General features: G+C 50.6%; 1 protein-coding gene across 6 annotated transcripts in view; it reads right to left on the reverse strand.

Annotated features, from left to right (window-relative positions):
• The window catches only part of RANBP10 (RAN binding protein 10), an 85,876-nt gene that overhangs the window by 8,882 nt on the left and 50,550 nt on the right, over positions 1-26,444 (reverse strand). For 4 of the 6 annotated variants that reach the window (XM_023210192.1, XM_023210196.1, XM_023210193.1 and 1 more), the window contains 3 exons: positions 12,313-12,480; positions 5,364-5,386; positions 2,583-2,767 (listed from right to left, as the gene is read on the reverse strand). In XM_023210192.1, coding sequence (XP_023065960.1) covers positions 2,583-2,767; positions 5,364-5,386; positions 12,313-12,480 — 376 coding nt within the window. Of the gene's footprint in view, positions 1-2,582; positions 2,768-5,363; positions 5,387-12,169; positions 12,293-12,312; positions 12,481-14,627; positions 14,785-26,444 lie in introns of those variants that run through there. The other 2 variants (XM_023210195.3, XM_023210197.3) reach the window with 2 other exon arrangements.

Raw genomic sequence — 26,444 nt, forward strand, 5'->3', positions numbered from 1 at the left:
TAGTGTCCCGAAACTGCAGCCAGTCAGGTAATCTGGCAGCTTCCCAGACAAGATGCATGCCACATGCACACCTTCTACAGACACAGGAGCCCCTCTGCAGGCTGTGCCATGTACCTGACAGAAGCATTTCAGTCCCCCAGGTGAACCTGCCCTCAGCAGTTCCAGCTCTAGCGAGTGAGTGATGGGAAGCTAACTCACAACCCAGAGTTACACCATGATATGCCACAAATCAGGGGCCCAAGAAGCCAAGCGATCAGGCTGATTTTGCCAGGCAGAGATAGGCAGCAGCAGGGCCAATGGGAACAGAGTCACTGGGAAATGGTCTGGAGGAGTCTGACTCCCAGTAGCCATTTTACCCCAGCAGAAGCTGGCTGAACAGTGGCACATGTGTGTACACATATAGAGCAGAGGCTGAACCCTCAAATCTGATGTGTACAGGAGTGAACACCTTGATGTGTGCATGTATCTGATGTCATTACTGTAACTCTAAACACAAATGTCTGAAGGGTTGTCAGGTGGAAGGCGCAGAAGTTTGGGTGTGTGTTCCCTCAGGCTTTAAGGGGTAAATGAGACAATACACATAAAGTACCTGGCAGGAAGAAGTCCATAAATAAGACTTCTTCTTATTATGAAATGATATATTACATAATATTATAGTATAAATAATAATTATCAGCTGGGCGTGATGGCTCATTACTGTCATCCCAGAACTTTGGGAGGACAAGGCGAGAGGATCACTTGAGGCCAGGAGTTCAAGACCAGCCTGGCCATCATTGCAAGATCTCATCTCTACTTTAAAAATAATTATTGGCTAGGTGTAGTGGCTCTCGCCTGTAATCCCAACACTTTGGGAGGCCGAGGCAGGCAAATCACTTGAGCCCAGGAGTTTGAGACCAACCTGGGCAACATGGCAAAACCCTTCCCCACAAAAAATACAAAAAATTAGCCATGCATGGTGGTGCATGCCTACAGTCCCAGCTACTCAGGAGACTGAGGTAGGGGAATTGCTTGAGCCCAGGAGGTCGATGCTGCAGTGAGCCATGACTGTGTCACTGCACTCTGCCTGGGCAATACAGTAAAATCCTGACTCAGAAAAAGGTAAAGTAAGTATAATTATTATTATTACACCATATTATTATTATAAACACAGGGGGAAATATGAAAAATTCTTTCCCTACAAGAGGGTTACCTACACAAGTAAAAGAGAGGAAATTACCAGACCTTCCACTAGAGGAAGCCAGCCAAAAGGCTTGTGACAAATTTGTCTCTGTGATAACATAGCCATTATCAATATTCATTAAATGAACTTATATAAAACCATAGTACACAAATTATATGCAGGTCTTGGCAAATGCTACATATGAACACAAACAAGCACATGGATACACACATGGAAACAGGAACACCTATGTGCTATGCCGGACATGGTAGCACATGCCTGTGATGCCAGCTACTCAGGAGGCTGAGGTGGGAGGATCACTTGAGCCCAGGAGTCCAACCTAGGCAACATAGTGCGACCCCATCTCAATATTTTTTTAAAAACCCCGAAACAAAAACACATCCATGTGCTGAGCCTAGGCCCTGAAAACTGAGAGGATCAGTTCCTCCTCTACACAGACTTGGCATCTTCACCCCCTCCTTGCCCATCCCACCAAGCCTGCTATGGGAGTGGCACTGTCCTGGCCATCCAAAGAAGTCCTTGTCATCTGCTCTGGGGGACTGGGAACAAGAGGCAGCAATGCTGTTTTTCCTGGGGAAGGTCTGGCCACCTAGCCCCTGCCTCAGCCCATCCTTGGGGTCTGCCTCAAGGGACAAAGGCTGTACAAAGAAACCAGTGTGTACCCCAACCCCACCCCAAGGACCCTAGCACCCTGGTGCCTTTGCGGGGCAATGACCAGAGGTAGTGGAAGCCTAGCTGTTCCCCGTGCCCATGTGCCCATCCTTGGGAGCCAAGCTAACACCCACCTCCTGGCAAAGTGGGTACTGGTCACTGCCTCACTCAGGCTTGCAGATGGCAAGTGCAAGAGAAACCCAAAGCTGGCCTCCCTTGGGAGTTCAGTGACACTGGCTTCCAGGACAGTCTGGGAATTAATCAGCCAAGGAGCTAGCTTAGCTGGTCCTAGGGAGGACTCCCTTCCCTCCACCACTGCTACAGACGAATGAGACTCAGCTGGATGCTGGGCCCTGCGAGGTGGCCTCAGGCCAGAGTCACCGCATCATGGATACTCCCTATGGTAGAAAAAGGGTCCACAGAGGAAGAGACCACAGGGCATCCTCTGCAAAACCCTCTGCAAAACGACCTGGTGAAGGAAAACAGCCCTGCTGGTGATCTTATATACAGGAGCCTCCAATCTGGCTGAGAGGCAAAGGTTTAATTAGGAGTAGCCCGGAGAACTTGGCGGGAACTGTCCATCTGACGAGAGAGAAGCAGGAGAGCTGCAGGTTGAATCGCCCTGGGAATGTTTCCCAGAAAGGATCCACCCGCTGGAACTTGTAAGAACAGCTTGTAGCCCTACAGGGGCCTAGAGTGAAGTGGGCTGGGGTGGGGTGGGGGTGGGTAAGGGCGGGAGCAGGGCACTCACTTCTGCAGCACTGCCTGCCACTCGCCAAGCCGAGCACTGATGGGGAAGCAGTGGACCGTGCCCTGGACCTTGGCACGCCACTCCCGCATGTAGTCCTCAATGTCAAACAGGAAGGGCTGCTGACCAAAGTTGGCGTCCACAATCTCCCCAGGTGTCTGCAGGCCTACGGTGGGGTAGAGGTTGGCCTGAGGAGGAGAATGAAATGTCAGTCAGGCCCTGAGGGCAGTGGGGTGGTAAGGCCTCACCTCACCTCCATGGCTGCTGCCGGCCCATGCTCGGGCTGGAAGAGTTGCAGCAAGGCTGGAGGAGGCAGGGCAGAGCCACCTCTGTCCACCTCCCTAGCAGAGACATTATGCCCCAAAGCTTGAGGGAAGAAAGCAAAAGAAAAGCAAGCAAGGCACATCATGGAGAGTGTCCTGCCCTGCATCAGAGGCCACTGTGTCCTCAAGGCCTAAGAACCCTTTCTGGAACTCAGTCAAGGCATACAGAAATGGGCTGGGCTCCACAACCCTGCAGACATGCCCGTGAAGGTCTGCTGCAATAGTGGATCATGGTTCCTCTTGGAAAGTTCCAGGGCCAAGGATCTCTCTGCCGCAAAAAAACAGACACATGAGGCTGGGCACGGTGGCTCATGCCTGTAATCCCAGCACTTTGGGAGGCCAATTTAGGAGGATCGCTTGAGCCCAGGTTTTCGAGACCAGCTTGGGCAACGAAGTGAGACCCTATCTCTACAAAAAACAAAAAAATAAAAATTAGCCAGGTGTGGTGGTGTGCACCTGTGATCCCAGCTACTCGGGAGGCTAAGGTGGAAGATGGCTTGAGTCCAGGAAATTGAGGCTGCAGTGAGCTGCGATTCTGCCACTGCAACCCAGTCTTGGTGTCAAGAGTGGGGCCCTGCCTCAAAAAAAAAAAAAAAAAAAAAAAAAAAAAAAGATACACGATGGGGTAGGCAGAGATGGGATGACAAAGGAAAGGAGGGAGGAGGGGAGCATGGCAAAAGGGAACCAGTGGTCTAGACCCCTGGTGCTGGCAAAGGGTGAAGAGAAGCTACCCTTCCTGTTAAAGGCTCGCTAAGAGGAGGATCTTCTGGCCAGTAGGGTGTAGGGCTCCCTGCTTTCCACCTAGCCTCTGCCATGACTGGCTTTTGTCCGGTCCCTCCCTCACTTGATGGTTCCTGGGGCTCCCCGCTGCTACTATCCAGAGCCTCGCTAGCTTCCTCCCCACTGTCACTGCAGATGGTCTTCTCAGGGCCCTCAGTCCACTCTTCATCCCGTGCTCAGGCCATGTTCCTTCCTAAGTACCATGCACTTTTTTTCTTTGAGACGGAGTTTCACTCTTGTTGCCCAGGCTGGAGTACAATGGCGCGATTTCAGCTCACTGCAACCTCCACCTCCTGGGTTCAAGCGCTTCTCCTGCCTCAGTCTCCTGAGTACCTGAGATTTACAGGCATGCGCCACCATGCCCGGCTAATTTTGTATTTTTAGTAGAGACAGGGTTTCTCCATGTTGGTCAGGCTGGTCTTGAACTCCCGACCTCAGGTGATCTGCCCACCTTGGCCTCCTAAAGTGCTGGGATCACAGGCGTGAGCCAGCGCACCCGGCTAACCATGCATTTTTGTATCTGCACAAGGTGTGGGACCTTTTCCTGTATGCTGGCTTCAGCCCACCATGGGCTCTGCACACCGAGGACCTCTCGCTTCCTTTCTTTCCCCTACCACCGCCACACCACAGGCAAGGCCCACCTCCTCCAGCAAGCCTTCCCTGACCGTCACTGCCCACAATGTCATCCCCCATACCTTCTTGCATGTGGATGCATACTGGCCATCCTCATGCCTGGTCATTTCATGTCACATCCCCATAACCAGACTCTTCCCTAGTCAGGGTCAGCATTCTCCACCTGAATCTGTTCTCTTTGCCTAGGACCACAGCCCCTCTCTGGGGCTTCCAGGTAGGAGGGAAGGATTCTGAGCCATAGACTGGAGGTTCTAACAGGACCCTGGGTGCTATGGTCTGGGCTTCAGAGGCCCATAAGATCACAAAGGCATTTCCTGGGGCATCACTGGGGTGTCTGGGATCCCAAAGCAGCCACCAGAGTCGGCAATCCTTCCTTCCTTCCAGAACCCAGCCAGAACACACAGAGCCAGGCCAGGCTCCCAGCATCCTGGGTGGAGGCACTGCATGTGATTAGGCCTGTGATGACTCATAATAAAGAGGTACTGGGGTACAGGTACGGGATGGCTGGAGGTGAGGATACACCCTGAACTAAGCAAGCAGAAAACCCCATTCTTTTATAAGAAGAGAAGACCCCACAAAGCTCACCTCTCTGGCTTGGGGGTGCCCTAGGTAGTAGCAGATGAGTTCCCCTAAGCCACTGGCTTTCCTCAGGGATCTCTGATGGGTATGTACAGGGACTGGGTTCCCTCACAGTTCAGGAATAATTCCCTACACTCTGCACCCCAGGTGACACAGAGCTGGCTTAGACCAGCTGAGCCATGGAGCTATCTTCATTCCACCACCCTAACCCCCCTAGGCCCACAGCTGCCTCTGGAAATGCCACAAATTACTGTCACCTGCTAAGAGTCGTAGGAAGAACAGACCTTGCTGCTGGAGAGAGAGGAAGGCCAGCAAGTGCCCCTCCTGGTACCCTCAAGCTGACAGCATGGCACACATCCCTGGTTGGGGAAAGAACCAGACTCCACACCCTGCACTTGCAGGTACCACCATGCCCACCCCGGTCAGCCCCCAGAAGCCCAGGAGGGGAAGACCCAATAGTAGTACTCACCGGGAGGTCTGTGAAGGCTATACCTGTAGGGGGAAAGGAACAGTCATCAGGGCCAGCCCCTGGGGCTACTCTGCCTCTGCACCCCATGGTGGAGCCAGTGCTAGGGCCAGGTATTGTTTTTTTTGGTTTCTTGTTGTTGTTGTTGTTTTGAGACAGAGTCTCCCTCTGTAGCCCAGGCTGGAGTGCAGTAGTGCGATCTTGGCTCACTGCAACCTCTGCCTCCCGGTTCAAGCGATTCTCCTGCCTCAGCCTCTCGAGTAGCTGAGATTACAGGTGCCCACCACCACACCCATATTGTATTTTTAATAGAGACAGCGTTTCACCATGTTGGCCAGGCTGGTCTTAAACCCCTGACCTCAAGTGATCTGCCCGCCTCAGCCTCCCAAAGTACTGGGATTGCAGGCGTGAGCTACCGTGTCTGACTGGGCAGTTTTTTTTTTTTTTTTTTTGAGACTGAGTCTCACTCTGTTGCCCAGGCTGGAATGCAGTGGCGCGATCTCAGCTCACTGCAAGCTCTGCCTCTCAGGTTCACGCCATTCTCCTGCCTCAGCCTCCGAGTAGCTGGGAATAGAAGTACCTGCCACTACGCTGGGCTAATTGTTTTGTATTTTTAGTAGAGACAGGGTTTCACCATGTTAGCCAGGATGGTCTCGATCTCCTGACCTCATGATCCACCCACCTTGGCCTCCCAAAGTACTGGGATTACAGGCATGAGCCACTGAGCCCGGCCCGGGCTAAGTAGTTTTAATTAGACCATGACCTTCTCTTCACTGGCGGCCTGGCCAGAAGTGAAATCAGATGCTTAGGTAGGTGCACAGCTCTTCCACCCTCAAAGAAAGCCTGCTAGGGGGAACTAAATTCAAAAGATCTATCCCCTGTGGCCCTTCAGAAGGCCTGATTCTTCTCTTGATTCGACACATATTTATGGAAACCTATTGTGCATGCCAGATCCTTTTTTGGAAACAGGGTCTCACTCTGTCGCCCAGGCTAGAGTGCAGTAGCACAATCTTGGCTCATTTCAACCTCTGCTTCCCGAGTTCAAGCAATTCTCCTGCCTCAGCCTCCCGAGTAGCTGGGACTACAGGCACATACCACCACGCCCGGCTAATACATATTTTTGTATTTTTGGTAGAGACAGGGTTTTACCATGTTGGCCAGGCTGGTCTTGAATTCCTGACCTCAAGTGATCTGCCCGCCTCAGTCTCCCAAAGTGCTGGGATTACAGGCGTGAGCCACTGCGCTCGACCAACTCAGTTATTCCATCCATTACTTCGTCTGATCCTCATACCAACTTTGGGAAGCAGGCTTATCCCATTTTACAAAGGAGAAAAGCCTTAGAGGTTCGACAATTTGCCAGTAGTCATAAAGCTAGCAAAAGTGGTGGCGCTGGATTCGTTCCTAGTCCAATGCTCTAATGTCATCTCTAAGCTGACAGAGAAGCGGAAACAGGGAGGGTGGCAGCTGCCTATCTCCAGACCATACACAGTCAGAGTCCTCAGAGGTTCCAAGCTGGCAAAGCGCAGGTTAAAAATGGCCTGTGTGGGAGGATCTCTTGAGAACAGGAGTTCAAGACCAGCATGGGCAACACAGCGAGGCTCCATCTCTACAAAATATATAAAATTAGCTGTGGTCCCAGGGACTTGGGAGGCTGAGGCAGGAGGACCACTTGAGCCCTGCAGGTTGAGGCTGCAGTGAGCTAGTATGATTGTGCCACTGGGTTCCAGCTTGGGTGACAGAGCAAGACCCCATCCCAAAAAAAGAAAAACAAAAAATAGCTTGTCAAAACCCTCCTGCCAAGAGAAGTGGCTGCATTTCTAGGGACCTCAGCTCTGAATTGGAAGTGAGAGTAGAGGGAAGTGGGACCCCAACTATATAAGCAGGCCACCAGAGCACCCATGTTATTCACATTGAGAAATGACTCAGGACCAGTGGAGGTTCTCCCAAGGACTAAAAACCCTCTCATTTTTTAGAGAAAGTCTTTTTTTTTTTTTTTTCTTTTGAGATGGAGTCTAGTTCTGTCTCCCAGGCTGGAATGCAGTGGCGCGATCTCAGCTCACTGCAAGCTCCACCTCCCAGGTTCACGCCATTCTCCTGCCTTAGCCTCCCAAGTAGCTGGGGCTACAGCTGTCTGCCACCATGCCCGGCTACGTTTTTTTTGTATTTTTAGTGGAGACAGGGTTTCACCGTGTTAGCCAGGATGGTCTCGATCTCCTGACCTCGTGATCCATCTGTCTCGGCTTCCCAAGGTGTTGGGATTACAGGCGTGAGCCACCGCACCCGGCCAGGTTCACGCCATTCTCCTGTCTCAGCCTCCCGAGTAGCTGGGACTACAGGATCCTGCCACCACACCAGGCAATTTTTTTGTATTTTTAGTAGAGACGGGGTTTCACTGTGTTAGCCAGGATGGTCTCGATCTCCTGACCTCATTATCCGCCCATCTCGGCCTCCCAAAGTACTGGGATTACAGGCGTGAGCCACCGCACCCAGCCCTAGATAAAGTCTTACATCTCCCAGAAGCTCCTGAGCTTTTGGCCTCAGAGGTTTTCAAACTGCTGATTCCTTAGAGATCTCCAGTCTGCTACTCCAACCCCTACCCAGAAAAGAAATTGAAGCCCTGCAAAATAGAACAGGTGAGGATCTGACAACAGGTCTCCCAGAAACCTGGCCAGAATCATGTCAGCCAGTGCATACCACATGCTTCCTCTCTGCTGGGCACTGGACTGAGTGTCTTATAAGGCACCATTCAATCCTTAGAACAACCTTGGAAGATGTATACTGCCTCTGACACTAGGTCACATATGAAAAAACCAAGGTGCAGAGAGATGGTTTATAGTCTTTGTTTGGCTATTTTGTTTGCTTCTCACTGAGGGATGCTCATAAGCCACATGGTCTGCCTGTCTGAGGCCACTTCTGCGCCCCACATGCACAGTTGGCATGACTCTGGCATGCTGGCAGGACTGAATCTGGAAATCTCTCTACCCAGGAGGAGACCCCAATGTCCAACCTCCAGGTCTGCCCAGGAGCTGCCCTCATGGATCTCAGCATGGCCAGGATATTGCTTACTCCAGGGCTCATGGAGGAGTCCCAAGAAGCCCAGAAAAAGGGAGTCCAAGCTCCATAAGTTATATGCAGTGTGACCTTTGGCGAGTATCCCAACCTCTCTGAGCTCATCTGAAAAAAAGAGATAATATCGATATCTCAACTTCAAGGAAAAAGGGAGAAAATGAGACATTCTGTGAAAGCTACTTCATGAACTCTGAGGTCTAGATATAAGTCAGCTGCAGTAATGCCACAGGGTGAGGCAACTGCCACACTTTTGGTCAGGGGATGACTTACCTAGGCTTGCCCAACTCTGCCTCTCAATGGCACCCAGGAAGGATAAGGCCTTGAGGTGCTTCCAGGAGAATGAGGAAAGACGCTACTCCACCCACTACTGCACTAGACAAGGGCAACACTGCTCCTCCAGCCTGCAACGTCACTTTGATGGCAAGATCTGAGTTGGCCCACGGGAAGAAGGTTCAGGCAAAGATCCAGAATGCAAATAGGATAGCCAAACTTGCTGATAAGGAGTACCCTGAGTCAAACAGACATAGGTCAGGGACCACTGAGGCTAAGAACATAAAGACCTTGTGGGAAAGCACAGAGCTGTGTGGAAATGACTCTGTGAGCACATGGACCGCTTGCAAATGAGACATCAGTCCATATCTCCGTTCACTCATTCCTTCATCCTTCTACCAAGTGTTTGCCGTCACAAGACTAGAGAAACAGCTGCAGAGCCTGGCCCTCAGATTCCAACAAGAGAGACAGCATATGACTAACAATTACGCAGATAACTGACCAATAGTACATAGGGCAAGGGCTATTGACAGAGGAAAGGAGCAGGGAGGCCAGAGGCAGGAGACATCATTCCGCTGCTGTAAAGTGGGGAAGGGTTCGATTCTGAAGCACATTATTGATAGGATGGCTTGGGAAAAGGAAACAGGGACAGATTCACCACGCATTCTGTCACTCCAACTTCACTGCTTTCCCATTACATTTTGTGATCTAAAAATGCAGGGGACAGGCCATATCCCATTTTCAGTAAGGTTTCAATAATATCCTTGTGGAAAAAATGGAAAAATATGAGCTTGAGGAACCGGTTTTTTTTTTTAATAGGGACCAGATCTCACCACTTGCCCAGACTCATCTCGAACTCCTGGGCTCAAGCGATCTGCCCACCTCGGCCTTTCAAAGTGCTGGGAATACAGGCGTAAGCCACTGCGCTCGACCAACTCAGTTATTCTTTTTTTTTTTTTTTTTTTTGAGACGGAGTCTTGCTCTGTCACCTAGGCTGGAGTGCAGTGGCATGATCTCGGCTCACTGCAAGCTCCGCCTCCCGGGCCCACACCATTCTCCTGCCTCAGCCTCCCGAGTAGCTGGGACCACAGGTGCCTGCCACCGCGCCCGATTAATTTTTTGTATTTTTAGTAGAAACAGGTTTCACCATGTTAGTCAGGATGGTCTCGATCTCCTGACCTTGTGATCCACCCGCCTTGGCCTCCCAAAGTGCTGGGATTACAGGCGTGAGCCACCGAGCCCGGCCAACTTAGTTATTCTTAAATGGCTGATGTCTCCCAGGACAAGCTCAACTGTACACTGAAGGGCTCAAATCTTAACCTTCTCTTCTTCCTATATTTTTTAACAATATCTTCATGAAAACATAAACACAAACAACAAATTTTAGATTAATACAACACTGAAAAGGATATCAAATATTTGAGATAGAACAAGTAAGAACATGGAAGGTGTTGACAGGCTGGAAAAAAAGTCAAAATACTACTAGATGAAGTTTAATTACAAGATGTGTGAAGTCTTGGATGGGGGTCTATAAAAAGCATCCACTAAGGAGATGGGTTTCTTTTTTTTTTCCCCAGGCTGGAGTGCAGTGGCGCCGTCTCGGCTCACTGCAAGCTCCGCCTCCTCCCGGGTTCACGCCATTCTCCTGCCTCAGCCTCCCGAGTAGCTGGGACTACAGGCACCCGCCGCTACGCCCGGCTAATTTTTTTGTATTTTTAGTAGAGATGGGGTTTCACTGTGTTAGCCAGGATGGTCTCGATCTCCTGACCTTGTGATCCGCCCACCTCGGCCTCCCAAAGTGCTGGGATTACAGGCTTGAGCCACCACGCCCGGCAGGAGATGGGTTTCTAAAAACAGCCGAAGGGTTTGAGGTGACATTAAAGTGGCCATCTGCTCTCTATGGGACCTTGGGACTTGACTGACAAAGAGCTCATGGCCCTTTGGTGGTCCTGGTGCACATGAAGGGCCTGGAGGAGACAGATGTAGGTACAAGGGAACAGCAGAATCTACCCCCATCCCTGAGCAAAATGTGGGCAAGCTGGAGGGATGTGAGGAAGGCAGCTATACAAGGGGGCAGGTGAAGGGGGGCTTGCATATAGGGTGAGAGCCCACAATAGTGGCCCCTGGGACTTTGACAGCAGAACCCAGAACCAAGAAATAGCTGGAGTCAGAGTGCAGAGAGTGAAGAGCTGTCTTGAGGCCCTGGCCCACCCTCTACCCGCTAGCTCCTCACCGGCTGGTCACTAGCAACTGCAGCCAGGTGGTCATCAATTTCAGAGGAGGGTTTCTCTGATGTGCACCTAGGTCAGCTCAGTAGTGTCTGTGCTATGTTCTCAGCTGCCTAGCTACCAAGGCTTTCCTGCCAACTCTTAGCTGGGGCATCCAGTTGCCCTATTGAGGAATGCTGGCTCCTAGGCATGCAGCCCCAGCCATCAGCAATCCAATTCCCACTCAGGTGCCCTGATTCTAGCTGCGCTCATCTCCTGGAGAAGTCATAGAGGGGATGTGGAGAGTTGCAGCCGCTTTTTTACTGACCCTCAAGCCAAGGGAAATGGGACTTTTAGGAGTTGGGTTCCAAGTAAAATGCCCAACTCCCTTTCCTGGCAGAGCTGCTGGCAGCTGGGCTGGTAGAGTTCTGCCAGTCCTCTCCTCACTATACCATTCCATTCGGGAGAACTAGGGTGTGTAGACTGGAGACCTCTGCAAACCCAGGCAAGCAGAACAGGCAGTTAGTCACCACCTCAGGGCCAATGTGGTCAAATACCAGTTAGCACCCAGTAGGCAAGGCATCAGAAGAGCCAAAGTCTCTTCCTCTCAAGCCCTAATCCTAAATGTCTATGTATGTACAGGAATGCTCCTCCCAGGGATCCCACAGGCCCCATCCTCTTCCACTGATTGCAATTTCTCCTGGGTTTCTTCTCCTGGTTAACAGTAATACTAATCCAGCCATTTTTCCACCTTTCCTTCTTGCAAGTGCACCCCATCTGTCACCAAGCCCTGCAGGGCCACACCTGGGCCTTTGTCCTGTACCCATCCCTACTGCCTTACCTCAGGCTATCTGCCTCTTCCCCTGGTCTTTACTCTGGTCCATCCTTCATGGTTTCACCAGAAGCCTTTTTCAATGTAACTGCCCCGGCTGCTGCCCATTCACCAAGAACAGACCAGAGGTCTGGCCCTATCTGACTCCAGCCTGTCTGTTTACCTCCTGGACTAGTGCTACCCTCACTGCTGCTCCACAGCAACAAGCACCAAAGTCTGTGCCAAGTCACAGGCACGCAAACCACCACCACACAACCTATGCGAGAGTTCCCCAAACTTCTCATCAGATGCCAAACCTTGCTCCATCAAGTGCCACCAAAGCCAAGATCACGACCAGGATACTACTGCACTCTCAGCATCCTCCCCAGGCTGGATAAATGCAGCTGACCGGCTGGATGAACAAAGGCGTGCCCCTGCTACCCTCTATTCACCTGAAAGGGCTCCAATGCCTGGAAATGGTGCGGTACCCCAGAGCTCAGCAGAGGCGACACTGCCTTGAGCACTTGCCCCTGAGCCTCTCACCAACCAAAGTGACTCCACAGAGCAGAGCCTCCAAGGTCCCTCATGCACACACCAAGGCTGTGGCCATTCTTGGTGTAGAAGCAGGTGCCATTGATGAGGTTGACACAGCAGCCGATCACGTCTCCTGTGGTGAATGTGGGACCATAGGGCTGGCCAGTCCCCGAGGAGCAGAAGGAATGCCCATCATCACCATGGTAACCATAGGAATGTTTGTCCCAACCTGTAGGGGAAGAGAGCAGCAATAACTGAGTAGGTACTTGAGGGAGGAACAAGACAGTCACAGAAGCCCACCCAGGTCTCTCAGCCTCTCCTCAGCCTGCCCCACCTCTGTCAGCACTCTTGGCTTCTAACAGAGCCACCAGTAGACAGAGTCTGGCTGTGAGTCCAGCACGTGACCACCCACGTAGCTGATGCAGCCCCACAGAGGAATGATCCCATGCTGTGGTTAACAGGATCAGTGACCCGGAAGGAACACACGAGAGGGTGGCACAACAAGGAGGTGGTCAGAGGAAGCCTTGTGAAGGAGCGAGAGCTGGAAGTGACCTTGGAAGTGTATCTGGCAGGTTAAAAATTTGTTTGTTTGTTTGTTTGTTTTGAGATGGAGTCTCACTCTGTCACCCAGGCTGGAGTGCCGTGGCGCGACCTTGGCTCACTGCAAGCTCTGCCTCCCAGGTTCACGCCATTCTCCTGCCTCAGCCTCTGGAGTAGCTGGGACTACAGAGACCCACCACAACACCTGGCTAATTTTTTTTTAATTTTTAGTAGAGACGGGGTTTCACTGTGTTAGCCAGGATGGTCTCGATTTCCTGACCTCGTGATCCACCCGCCTTGGCCTCCCAAAGTGCTGGGATTACAGGAGTGAGCCACTGCGCCTGGCCGACGCCCAACTAATTTTTTTGTATTTTTAGTAGAGATGGGGTTTCACCCTGTTAGCCAGGATGGTCTCGATTTCCTGACCTCGTGATCCACCCGCTTCGGCCTCCCAAAGTGCTGGGATTACAGGAGTGAGCCACCGCACCTGGCCGATGCCCAACTAATTTTTTTGTACTTTTAGTAGAGATGGGGTTTCACCCTGTTAGCCAGGATGGTCTCGATCTCCTGAACTCGTGATCCACCCGCCTTGGCCTACCAAAGTGCTAGGATTACAAGCGTGAGCCACCGCACCGGGCCTAAAATGTATTTTATAATGAGAATTAGTTTACACATAGTAAGATTCTTTTATTTATTTATTTTTTGAGACAGAGTCTCCCTCTGTCACCCAGGCTGGAGTGCAGTAGTGTGATCTTGGCTCACTGCAACCTCCGCCTCCCAGTTTCAAGGGATTCTCTTGCCTCAGCCTCTGGAGTAACTGGGATTACATGTGCATGCCACCATGCCCAGCTAATTTTTGTATTTTTAGTAGAGACGGTGTTTCAACATGTTGGCCAGGCTGGTCTCAAACTCCTGACCTCAGGTGATCCTCCAGTCTCGGCATCCCAAAGTGCTAAGATTACAGGCATGAGCCACCATACCCAGCCAATTCTCCCTTTCAAACTGTACAATTTAAATGAGTTTTAACAAATGTATACAGTTGAATTACCACCACCACAATCAAGACACAGAACATTTTCATCACTCTAAAGCTGAGCATGGTGGCTCATGCTTGTAATCCTAACACTTTGGGAGGCTAAGGCGGGAGGATCACTTGAGGTCAGGAGGTCAATATCAGCCTGGGACAACATAGTGGGACCTCATCTCTATAAAAAATTTTAAAAATAGTCCAGGGGCAGTGGCTCACACCTGTAATCCCTACACTTTGGGAGGCTGTGGCGGGTGGATCACCTGAGATCGGGAGTTCAAGACCAGCCTGACCAACATGGAGAAATCCCGTCTCTACTAAAAATACAAAATTAGTCGGGCGTGGTGGGGCAAGCCTATAATCCCAGCTACTTGGGAGGCTGAGGCAGGAGAATCGCTTGAACCCAGGAAGCAGAGGTTACGGTAAGCCAAGACCGTGCCACTGCACTCCAGCCTGGGCGATAGAGCACGACTCTGTCTCAAAAATAATAATAATAATAAATTAGCCAGGTGTGGTGGTGCCTGCCTGTAGTCCCAGGTACTCAGGAGGCTGAGGTGGGAGGATTATTTAAGCCCAGGTGTTCAAGGCTGCAGTGAGCTATGATCATGCCAGTGTATTCCAGCCTGGGCAACAAAGTGAGACCCTATCTCCCCAAAGAAAAGTTCCCTCAGGCCTCCTGGGAGTCAATTTATTCCATCCATCCCCAGTCCCTGGCAACACTGATCTGATGTGTTCCTATGGTTTTGCCTTTTCCAGAATATCACATAAATGGAATCATAGAACATGAGGTGTCTTGCCTGGCTTCTTACACTTAGCACAATGCATCTGCAATCCATCCATGTTGTTAGGAGAAGCAGTGTTCCATTCCTTTTTATTGCTGAGTAGTACTCCATGTTATGGATACACCCCAGTTTTTCTGTCTGTTCATACACCAGTTGCTGACACTTCAGTTGTTATAATTTTTAGCTATGATGAATAAAACCAACAAATATTTGCTTTAAGGTATCTGCACAGACACATGTTTTCATTTCTCTTGGGTAAATACTTACAAGTGGTATTGCTGGGTTATAAGATAAGTGTATGTTTAATTTGATAAGAAACTGTCAAACTGTTTTCCAAAGTGGCTGTGCTATTTTGCATTCCAACCAGCAATGTATGAGTTCCATATTTTCTTCAGTATTTACTATTCTCAGTTTTTTTTTTTTTAATTTTGGCCTTTTAGTGTATATATAGTGGTTTTAATATCACTGTGGTTTTAATATACATTTTCCCTATGACAAAATATATTGAGTATCTTTTAACATACTCATTTGCCATTTACTTGTTGGAAAACTATTCAACTGTCTATTCAAAATTTTAACTCATTTTTTATTGGATTGTTTATTGTATTGCACTTGTTTATTGTATTGCACTGTAAAGGTTGATATATTTTAGATACAAGTCCTTTTATGTTCTGTGAGTATTTCTTCCAGTCTGTGGCTTATCATCATTTTTTTTCTTTCTTTGGGGTGAGAAAGGGTCTCACTCTCTCTTCCAGACTGGAATGCAGTAGCCCAATCTCAGCTCACCATAACCTCCGCCTTCCAGGCTCAAGGGATTCTCCTGCCTCAGACTCCTGAGTAGCTGGGATTACAGGCACACGCCACTACCATCAGCCTAATTTTTGTATTTTTAGTAGAGACAGCGTTTCACCGTGTTGGCCAGGCTGGTTTTGAACTCCTGACCTCAAATGATCCACGTGCCTTGGCCTCCCAAAGTGTTGGGATTACAGGCATGAGCCATGGCCGTTCAGCCTCATTTTCTTTTATTTTTCTTTACTTTTTTTTTAAGACAGAGTCTCACTCTGTTGCCCAGTCTGGAATGCAGTGGCGTGATCTTGACTCACTGCTTGCAGAGTCGAGATCACGCCACTGCAAGCTCTGCCTCCCGGGTTCACACCTTCTCCCACCTCAGTCTCCCAAGTAGCTGGGACTACAGGCGCCCGCCACCATGCCTGGCTAATTTTGTTTTTGTATTTTTTAGTGGAGATGGAGTTTCACCATGTTAGCCAGGATGGTCTCGATCTCTGCCCATCTCGACCTCCCAAAGGGCTGGGATTACAGGCGTGAGCCACTGTGCTCAGCCCTCATTTTCTTAATAATGCCTTTCAAAGGTGGGCTGTGATCGTGATTGGGACTGTGTTGACTCTCTAGATCAATTTGGAGAGAACAGATAGCTTAACAGTATTAATTATTCTGGCCGGGCGCAGTGGCTCTTGCTTATAATCCCAGCACTTTGGGAGGCTGAGGCAGGAGGATTGCTTGGGCCCAGGAGTTTGAGGCCAACCTAGCCAACATGGTGAAACCCTGTCTGTAAAAAAATACAAAAAAAATTAGCTGGGTATGGTGGCGGATGCCTGCAATCCCAACTACTCGGTAGGCTAAGGCAGGAGAATCGCTTGAATCCAGGAAGGCGGAGGTTGCAGTGAGCTGACATCACGCCACTGCACTCCAGCCTGGGCAACAAGAGCGAAATTCCGTCTTAAAAAAAAAACGTGCATGGTACTCAGGAAGGAAAAAATATATATATATTACTATTATTTGTACAGATAGGCTCTTTCTATGTTGCCCAGGCTGGTCTCAAACTCCTGGCCTCAAGCGATCCTCCCACCTCTGCACCACGGTTTTATACAAGGGGAGAGGGAAGTGAAAAAGGGAGGAGGATGTGCAGGCAAAGGCATGAGAACAGGTGGGGCAGGAGCGGTGGAGCTGCAGAGGAGCTCGACTGCCTGGCTGAGGAGGAGAAATGGAACCCATAGAGCCATGACAAGCCCAGGACCTGCACAGGCTGGGGAGCTGATGGGCTGACAGGCAGGTCTACTCCCCAGGAACCCCTCCAGGTAGCTTCCCCACTGTCTGCCTGCTTTCTCCTTGGGGCCTGAACAGCACACCATATGAACACGCTTAAGCACATCCCTCCCCTCCCAAGTGGCGTGGGTAGAGGCTCTCCTCTGAGTAGAGGATCTGAGTAGCTAGAAAGCAGGGCAAAGCTCATTCACAGTACATGTGTGTATGTGGACGGGCAAGGCACAGGGTGTGGGCAGGCAGCAAAGGTGTGGGGGTGAGGAAAGAAGGATAACAGGGCCAAGGGCTGACAAGGGAGGCAGAGAGTGTGACTGGAGAGGTGACACAGCCCAAACCCTGGAGCCTAAACTCAGCATTTGAATCAGCAAGCACAAGGGAAGTTGTCCCCTTGGTCACAGCACCCGTCCCAAGCCTAGTGTACCCTGAGCTTTCATGTCTTTTCACCCAGGAAGCCTCTATTTAAACAAAGATTCTCCAGCACCCACAGTGGGAAACAGGCCAAGACTGAAGGGCTCTCGGAGACTGGTGGAGGACCTCAGCCCTGCTGGTCCCTCCTGCATCTCCCCACCGCATTACCAGGAAACCAGTGTGAGAGTTGCTTGAGACTGGCTTTAGAAGGGCCAAAGCCTCTACCTGGATCCAGACTCTATTCTCACTTTCTGAATTCCCCAAAGACATTGGAAGTGCCTGGCTCAGGGCACACATTGCTGCTCTGAGCATCAACTCAGCTCCTAAGCTCACCAGGCCCAGCAGTGGGAGAGGCCTTTCCGTTGCTAGTGGGTATGCAAATCATTTGACCTCAGAGAAATAGCTCTTCTGGGGAACAATGCCCATTCCCCACCAAGAGGTAGGCTCATGAGGCCATCACAGCCAAGGCCTTTTCTCAGGCATCAACTCGGGAGGCACTATGGCTCCTGATGGCGGCAGCTGTTCCCCTGGTCTATAGCAGGCTATAGATGAGGGCGGCCAGCTGGACAGCAATGAGGAGCAAAGTGACAATCATCCCTCCAGGTCTGGCTCAGACTGTGGTGGCCCCAGGCATGCCCACCAGCTTGCCCTGACAGGATCCACAACTATGGGCTACACCAGCCACAGAAGCCCTCCTCCTCCCCCTGCCCCTCATCCCTCAGATAGAGCACAGGGATTTCCCACTGCAAGGCAGTAACTGACAACACTGTAGCAACCTGTCAGGAGAGCAACCATAATGCTGTGTGTTTGGCACAGCACAACAGATGTTGCCAGGGGTCTGGGATGCCAGCAGGTAGGATGGGGCTCTCCTCAATGCTCCCTGACCTGCACAGCCCCCTAAAGCCAAGTCCACTGCTTATGTGGCCATGGGGGCACACCATCCAGCAAAGCCACTGCCCATTCCACCCTCCCCAAATAGTTTTTCAGGAAGGTTGCCTGCTGCTCCTCTGGGTCCTCTTAGAACTATGCCCAAGAACTAGTGGTATCCGCTCTGTCCTCCCCTCTTGCCAGGGTATCATGATCCAGTTCAAATTTCTGCCTCCTGGAGTCTTCCATAACATCCTTTGGTCCTCCCCTTGCACACTGCCCATATCCCTGGTCCATTGCCTGCTGCCTAATGAACCTCTTCAATCACCAGTCACTGTTCCCAGGACTGTCATGCCCCTTCCCCCAGGATCATGAGCTCCTTGGTACAGGGGCCAAATGATCTCAGGACAGTTCCTCCAGTGCCCAGCACGTCAGGAGTCTGACAGGTGGTACAGGCGTGTGCACATGCACATATGTGTGTTCCTGTACCACCAGTGACCAGCCCCAGCTGTCAGCCTGCCTCTTTCTCACACAAGGATGGTCCTATATGACAGATTTTTATGCAAATTTTACTGTTCAGCAGGTCCAAGACATAAGCTAGAAGCTTTCCTTTTTTCACTTTCTCAGGTTAGAACAGTAGATACCCTAGAAAACCTAACAACAATTTGGTCATTTGATTTATGAAAGCTCATGAAATCATCAGGAAGAACCTACTTAGTGAGCGACTCAAGGATATTTGGGAGATATTTTTGTTTCAGTGTATGGGAGTTCAATAACCACTATGAAAACAACAGATGCTTAAATTTTCAAAGACCTAAAATTAAAATAAGTATTTTAAATAATTTTCTTTAAAAATAAACTATATAAGTATTTTGACAAAACGAGCACAGAATTTTTAGATTTTGCCTGTAATCCCAGCACTTTGAGAGGACGAGGTGGGCGGATCACTTGTGGCCAGGAGTTTGAAACCAGCCTGGTCAACATAGTGAAATCCCATCTCTATTTAAAAATACAAAAGTTAGCTGGGTGTGGTAGCACATGCCTATAGTCCCAGCTACTTGGGAGGCTGAAGCATGAGAATCACTTGAACCGGGGAGGCGGAGGTTGGAGTGACCTGAGATTGTGCCAATGCACTCCAGCCTGGGCAACAGAGCAAGTCGTTGTCTCAAAAAAAAAAAAAAAAAAAAAGGGCCAGGCTCTCAGTGGCTCACACCTATAATCCCAGTACTTTGGGAGGCTGAGGTGGGCAGATCACCTGAGGTCAGATGTTTGAGACCAGCCTGGCCGACATGGAGAAACCCCATCTCTACTGAAAATACAAAAATTAGCTGGGCATGGTAGCACCGCTCCTGTAATCCCAGCTACTCAGGAGGCTGAGGCAGGAGAATCGCTTGAACCCGGGAGGTGGAGGTTGCAGTGAGCTGAAATCGTGCCACTTCACTCCATCTCAAAAAGAAAAAAAAAAAAAAAAGAAAATTAAAAAATTTTTAACTCTGGCTATAAATACGGATTTTAAATTTAAAAAAACCAAAGAGCTCAATAAAAAAAAAAATTAGAGTCAATTCAGGATTCATCATCACCTCAGTTTGGCCAAAAAAGAGGTAAGTTTTCCGCTTTTCCAATCCCCAAATGATTTATCAATTTTTATAGATTTTCCCAGAGGGCAAAAATACACAGTACCTGTTATAGGCCAGATAAGACCCCCACCCCAAAGATGTCCACGGTCTAATCCCCAGAACCTGTGACTATGTCACCTTTCATAGTAAAAAGGATTTTGCAGAATGATTAAGTTAAAGCCCTTGAAGTAGGGGATGACAGTGGATTATCCAGGTGGGCCAATGCAATCACGGGGTCTTTATGAAATGGAAGATGCCTCACTGCTGGCTTTGAAGATGGAAGAAGGGGCCATGAGTCAAGGAACACAGGAGTCCGCTAGAAGCTAGAAAAGACAAGGAATGAATTCTCCCCTAGGGCCTCCAGAGAGAACGCAGCCCTGCCAATACCTGGACTTTAGAATTTCTGTTCTCCAGAACTGTAAAATGATTATTTCAAGCTACCATTGTTGTTACAGTAGCAACAGGAAATCTGAACCTATTCTGGTCAGGGGTCTGCCATTACAGAACTATAATGTATCTTCAGCTGAAGCTACCAATATTTTTTTCCAGACACAGTAAGTGTCTGCGTGTGTATATAAGGTATATACCATATATATGTATACACACACACACACACACACACACACAAAGTGCGTGTGCAAAAGGCAGTTTGAAGTTAAAAACAGAATGTGGCACACCTCATTTAGTATCACTGGCTGCTGTAGCAGCATGGTTTATGGCCACCGTGTTGCCTTCACATCCTCTGGAAAGGACAAGCACTATCTGCTCGCCACCAAAAAACTAACAAAGGCCTGCCCCAGGGAGTTTGCAAAGTGGGAGTAGGAAGTGTGAAAGGAATAAAGACAGGGAAAATGTAAGTAAACAAACAGGAAAACAAGAAACACCTGGTAGATCAAGTATGCTCTAAAGAAAACAAGGTTGGGCTGGGTGCAGTGGCTCATGCCTATAATCCCAGCATTTTGGGAGGCCAAGGCAGGAGGATTGCTTCAGTCCAGGTGTTTGAGACCAGCCTGGGAAACATGGTGAGACCCCCATATCAACAAAACATTACAAAAACTAGCTGGGTGTGGCGGTGCGTACTTGTGGTCCCAGCTACACAGGAGGCTAAGTTGGGAAGATTGGATCATGCCAGTGCACTCTAGCCTGGGCAACAGAGAGATATCTCATCCTAAAAGAAAAAAAAAAAAAAGGCTTTGTGCAGCGGCTCATGCCTGCAATCCCAGCACTTTGGGAGGCCAAGGCAAGTGGATCGCTTGAGCCCAGGAGTTCGAGACTATCCTGGACAACATGGTGACACCCCATCTCTACAAAAAATAAAAAAATTAGCCAGGTGCTGTGGTGCACACCTGTAGTACTGCTGAGGAGGGAGGATCTCTTGAACCCAGGAGTTTGAAGTGGCAGTGAGCTATAATCACTGCCCAGGCTATTGCACTCCAGCCTGGGCAACAAAGACTCTATCTATAAAAGAAAAGAAAATGCAAAGTCAGATGATGGGCTAGCAGTGGGAGGGGGGGATGAGGACTGATTGGAATGGGGTAGTCAATTGAGTTCTTGCTGAGAGGGTGACTCCTGAGCAGAGGTCTGCTGGACAAGAGGAACAGAAGGAAAAACCTTTGGGGTAAAGGGTGTGAACTCAGCATGTCTGAGAAACAGAAAAGCATCCAGTGGGGCTGGAGCTGAGCGAGACTTAGGAAAACTCAAAGCAGAGTGGGCAGGACTCGCCAGGTGTGGGTGCAGCTACTGTGAGAGGAAAAAAGGATGGCACCCAGGTTTCTGGCCTAAGCAAACGTGTACATGGTGGCACCATTTATCAAGAGACAAGGAAGATGGGTGGAAGGAACAGGCCCTTCGGAAATGCTAAACTTGAGATGTCTTATTAGACATCCACGTAGCCAGCAGCTGAACAAGTAAGATGGTGGCAGGTCCAGGGACTTTGTGGCTCCTTCCCAGATGCAGAAAGGCTGTGATGGGGAAACACTCATTAAACAAACAGTGGTGTGGACAGAAAACTTTGAGTGAAGTCACTGGAGGATTTTCCTCTTGTGTTGTCCTGATACATACAATGGTTTTCTGTTTTTCCTTTGTGAGAAAGATTCAGGCTAGCTAAGGGCTAGAAAGGACAGGACAAACATGCAACAAAGGCACCAGAAGCCCAAAGGAGCTGAGATGACGGATTCAGTCATCCGCCCTGCTGTGAACCTGCTCCCCAGGCCTTGGGAAGTTGTACAGTGGAGAGGAACTGGCACTACACTGCTGTCTTGAGAAACTGGAAACCACAAGGCCAGGGCTCAGCCCCGGCCCCACATTTTGCAGTGAGTCTGTTATCAGCCTCGGGCTAGGATCCTCACACAGGCAAACTGGCCTCTGTTAGAAATAGACTATGGCCCTGGGTGCCAGGACAGCCAGTGGGGCTGAAGCGCTTCTGCTGTCTGGTTCTGGCCATAGCACTGTCCTTCCCGTGATAGGCCCTGACCAGTCACTCATCCTCAGACCTCAGACCTTGGTTCGCTTCTCTACAAAATGAGAGGAGAGGGACTAGGCATGGTTGTCAAAGGGCCCTGGATGTCTACTTGTAGGAAACATTCTAAGACTCCAACCCACTGGCAGGTATGATAAATCCCATCAGAGGACAGAGGAAACTGAGGCACTAAGAGACTGAGTGGAGGCCTGTGGTCATGTAGATAACACTTCTCCCCTCCTCTGAGGGACACCCAGGGGAGCACCAAGCAGGTATTTGTGATGGTGAAGCTACCTCCTCCTTCCTGAGCCAACCACCCAGCACCATGCCTAGGGCGCCGCCCTTCCCATTAAGGGGAGTCCAGCAAATATGCCTGGGTGAGCAGCCCCTCCAGCCCCACCACCTTGTGCTTCAGAACCGGACAACCCTTTTCCCACTCCTGTCCTGAAGCCAAAGTCAGCAACTTTCTAAACACGCACCCCTCCCTGGGTGGGTCTAGTGAGAGGCTGGAGATGTGCCTAGAAGTGAGAGTTATCACCCACACCATGAGGCCAGAGATGGCTGTCTCAGAGGGCACTGGGATGCCAGAGCCAGAAAAGAACAAGTGGGCTGGGCGCGGTGGCTCACACCTGTAATCCCAGCACTTTGGGAGGCCGAGGTGGGTGGATCACCAGAGGTCAGGTGTTCAAGACCAGCCTGGCCAACATGGCAAAACCCCTTCTCTACTAAAAATACAAAAAGTAGCCAGGCATTGTGGTACATGCCTGTAATCCCAGCTGCTCAGGAGGCTGAGGCAGGAGAACTGCTTGAACTTGAGAGGCGGAGGTTGCAGTGAGCTAAGATGGCGCCACTGCACACTCCAGCCAGGCGACAGAGCAAGACTCTGCCTCAAAAAAAAAAAAAAAAAACAAGTGGACATGGCTACCTGGGTCAGGCCCTGTGGGGAGTCACATCTGGCTGGCTCTGGGTCAGAAGGATGGCTGGGGCCACATGATGGGGACAACACTGTGGCAGAGAGGACCACCCAACTAACTATTCTTTTGTCTCCAAAGAGAATAAGCCTTGTCGCTCCCAGAGAGAAGGGATGGGCAGTCAGCCTGGCACCCATACACAAAAGTCTATGACCGGCCATGTCAAGTACCTAGGAGATGCCAGTGACGCAAGAATAAACCAAGCCACATTTGAACCAGCAGGCAGGAGACCCCAGGTGGCCAGTGCAGATGTTCTGGCACCACCCACTTCCCCCTGCATCATCACTTAGACAGAAAGTCACAGTCACAGAAGTGCCAGGGTGGCTGCAGAAATGGTTTATCACCTTGGCACTCCCAGGTACCATCCCTGGACAGTGCCCTAGAGATGGGAAGACTCCTGTAGGGTGCCAGGGACTCCAGCATGACCGTTCCAGCAGCCCACCCATACCACTCCCATCCGCCAGGGCACATCCAAGGCCTCAGTCCCAGGGCAGCGAGGAATGGAGAACACTCCTACTGCTGAATGGAAAGATTTCCTCAGAAGCAGCATGTTAGTCTGGAACCCTGGAAGTGGCTAGAGCTGTGCCTGCCCACCAGGTTCTGGTCCTGGCCCAGCTGACCAGCATACAGGGGCCAGACACGTCTCCCTCATAAAGCTAACCTGAGGCCGGGTGCGGTGACTCACGCCTGTAATCCCAGCACTTTGGGAGGCCGAGGTGGGCGTTCAAGACCAGCCTGGCCAAAATGGTGAAACCCCGCCTCTACTAAAAATGTAACAACTAGCCAAGTGTAGTGGCAGGTGCCTGTAATCCCAGCTACTTGGGAGGCTGAGGCAGGAGAATCGCTTGAACCCGGGAGGCAGAGGTTGCAGTGAGCCAAAATTGCACCACTGTACTCTAGGCTGGGTAAAAGAGTTAGACTCTGTCTCATAAAACAAAACAAAACAAAACAAAGCAACCCCTAAAAAGCTAGCCTGAGCACTGATCACCAAGCCAGTCCTCTCTTCCCAACACATGGGTCCCAGCCATCACTCACTGTGGGTCAGAAGACTCGAGCTTGGATCCCAATTCTGTCACTTCTTAGCCCCCAAGTTCCCTTGGCTAAACTTCTCTCTTGGGGATGGCAGGAAGATTAAAACAGAATGTGTGCCATGCGCAGCAGCTCACGCCTGTTATCCCAGCACTTTGGGAGGCCAAGGTGGGCGGATCACCTAAAGTCGGGAGTTCGAGACCACCCTGACCAACATGGAGAAACCCTGTCTTAACTTTCGAGACCACCCTGACCAACATGGAGAAACCCTGTCTTAACTAAAAATATTTAAAAAATTAGCCAGGCGTGGTGGTGCATGCCTGTAATCCCAGCTATTCGGGAGGCTGAGGCAGGAGAATCGCTTGAACCTAGGAGGTGGAGGTTGCGGTGAGCTGAGATTGCACCATTGCACTCCAGCCTGGGCCCAAGAGTGAAACTCCATCTCAAAAAAAAAAAAGAGGGAATGTGCATAGGACACAAGTCCGCAGGAGAGACACTCACCAGGGAGATTCCCTTTCCTCACCATCTTAAACCCTGGCTCTGCAGCCGAGTCTGGGCACTTCACATGTTCTGCTCCCTTCTGCCCCGAGGGAGCAGGTAAGGGTGGAGCTGGTCGCTAGCCCCTCTCCTAATGAGTGGCCACCGACAGCAGCCCCAGACCTGCTCCACTCTTGCTTGTTTCTGGCCTCCTGGGGAGGCAATCTAACCCTTGCAGCACCAGGCAGGGTTCAACAGCCATGCCCAGTGGCTCTCAGAACGTCACTCTTGAGGCTGGCTGTGGAGGGATGAGCGCTGTGCTGGCTTGGCCAGAGTGCTTCCTGAGCATGCGGCCGCACCCAGGTACATTGCAGGACATCATGGCAGGGCTGCTCCACAAGGGTGGTCACTCACACAGAGCCATCACTCCCCAGAAATCCAGCAGACAGATGCTGTCCCCATAACCTCAACTATCTTAAAAAATCTGGCAGGACCCATGGCCTGGAGCAGCTCAACAATGGATAATGGAAAAGCAAAAGAGATTTTTTTCATTCAGCAGATGCTGTGGGGTAGCATCTGAGAACACCCCTGTCACAGCACTCCCGTGGCTGTTCCTTTTAGAACCAAGGAACAGGACCAACGTAACCATAAGGCGATGCCTCTGGCACTGCAGGCAGGAGATCTGGCAGTGCCCTGGGTGCAGTGTCTTCTCTTCATGGTAGCTCAGCATGGAAGCCATGGTAAAGGGGGCAGGAGAAAAAGTCTACCTCTACAGGTAGCTGATGATACCAGGGGCTGACACCAAGTGGGGCATGCCTTCCCATGGGCACCTAGGTCCTCCACTGAGATAGGACCCAGGTGTCAGCTTGAAGTCATGGGCAGGGCAAGGAACAATACAGCTAGCACCTGCAGAAAAAGGGGCCTTGCGGACGGGCGCGGTGGCTCATGCCTGTAATCCCAGCACTTTGGGAGGCCGAGGCGGGCGGATCACAAGGTCAGGAGATCAAGACCATGGTGAAACCCCGTCTCTACTAAAAATACAAAAAAAAAAAAATTAGCCTGGTGCGGTGGTGGGCGCCTGTAGTCCCAGCTACTCAGGAGGCTGAGGCAAGAGAATGGCATGATCCCAGGAGGTGGAGCTTGCAGCGAGCCGAGATCGCGCCACTGCACTCCAGCCAGGGGGACAGAGCGAGACTCCGTCTCAAAAAAAAAAAAAAAAGGGGGGGGCCTTGCACAGATCACACCCTCCCCACCCAGAAGAAGTAGATTCCTGATGGCCAGGAGAGGCCCAGGGGGGCCAGGCTGGGTCTAGCTGAGTCTGGATAGGACATAGCTCAGATGGCATCTGGTCCATCTGGCAGCGCTATCTGCCAACACCTTGTCCCGACAGGACAAGCTGGCTCGGTAACCCCTACTGAACCAGGCTAAGGAAAGGTGTTGCGGTATCCTGCAAAACTGAGGTGCAACATCAGCTCACCAGGCTAGGTGTCTCTCTTCTAGGGCTGGATTTGACTTTTGCTTGTTTCCCCGAGCTCCTTTTGAGCCTCCTGGGAAAGTCACTGGATGGGTGACCTATGGTAACACATGCCTGTGGCTCTGTGTACATCATTGGGTACTAAGCGATGGCCAACCCCTTCCCGGAAGGAGTCCCCGGAGTGGCATCCCCACATTCCCAGGGTCTCAGGATACAGATCCTCTGCTGGCACTAGGAAGGCAGGGGACTGAATGGGAATTGGTCTCCACTCTGCTTCACCCTAATGTGGCCTCAGCCTCACCCAAGACACTTGAGAATCTCTGTTTTCAGACACTGACAAACTCAGGTTTCAGAACTGGCCCTCTGCTGTCGATGAAACCTTTTCTTTCAAAGGACTTAACTTGCCCTGAAAAATCCAGTCTTAAAATGTTTACTTCTGTGAGAAAGGCTGGGGACTGGTATTTGGAAGATGAAAACCAGACA

This window comes from Piliocolobus tephrosceles, chromosome 17 (assembly GCF_002776525.5).
Source record: "Piliocolobus tephrosceles isolate RC106 chromosome 17, ASM277652v3, whole genome shotgun sequence".
Classification (NCBI taxonomy): Eukaryota; Metazoa; Chordata; class Mammalia; order Primates; family Cercopithecidae; genus Piliocolobus; species Piliocolobus tephrosceles.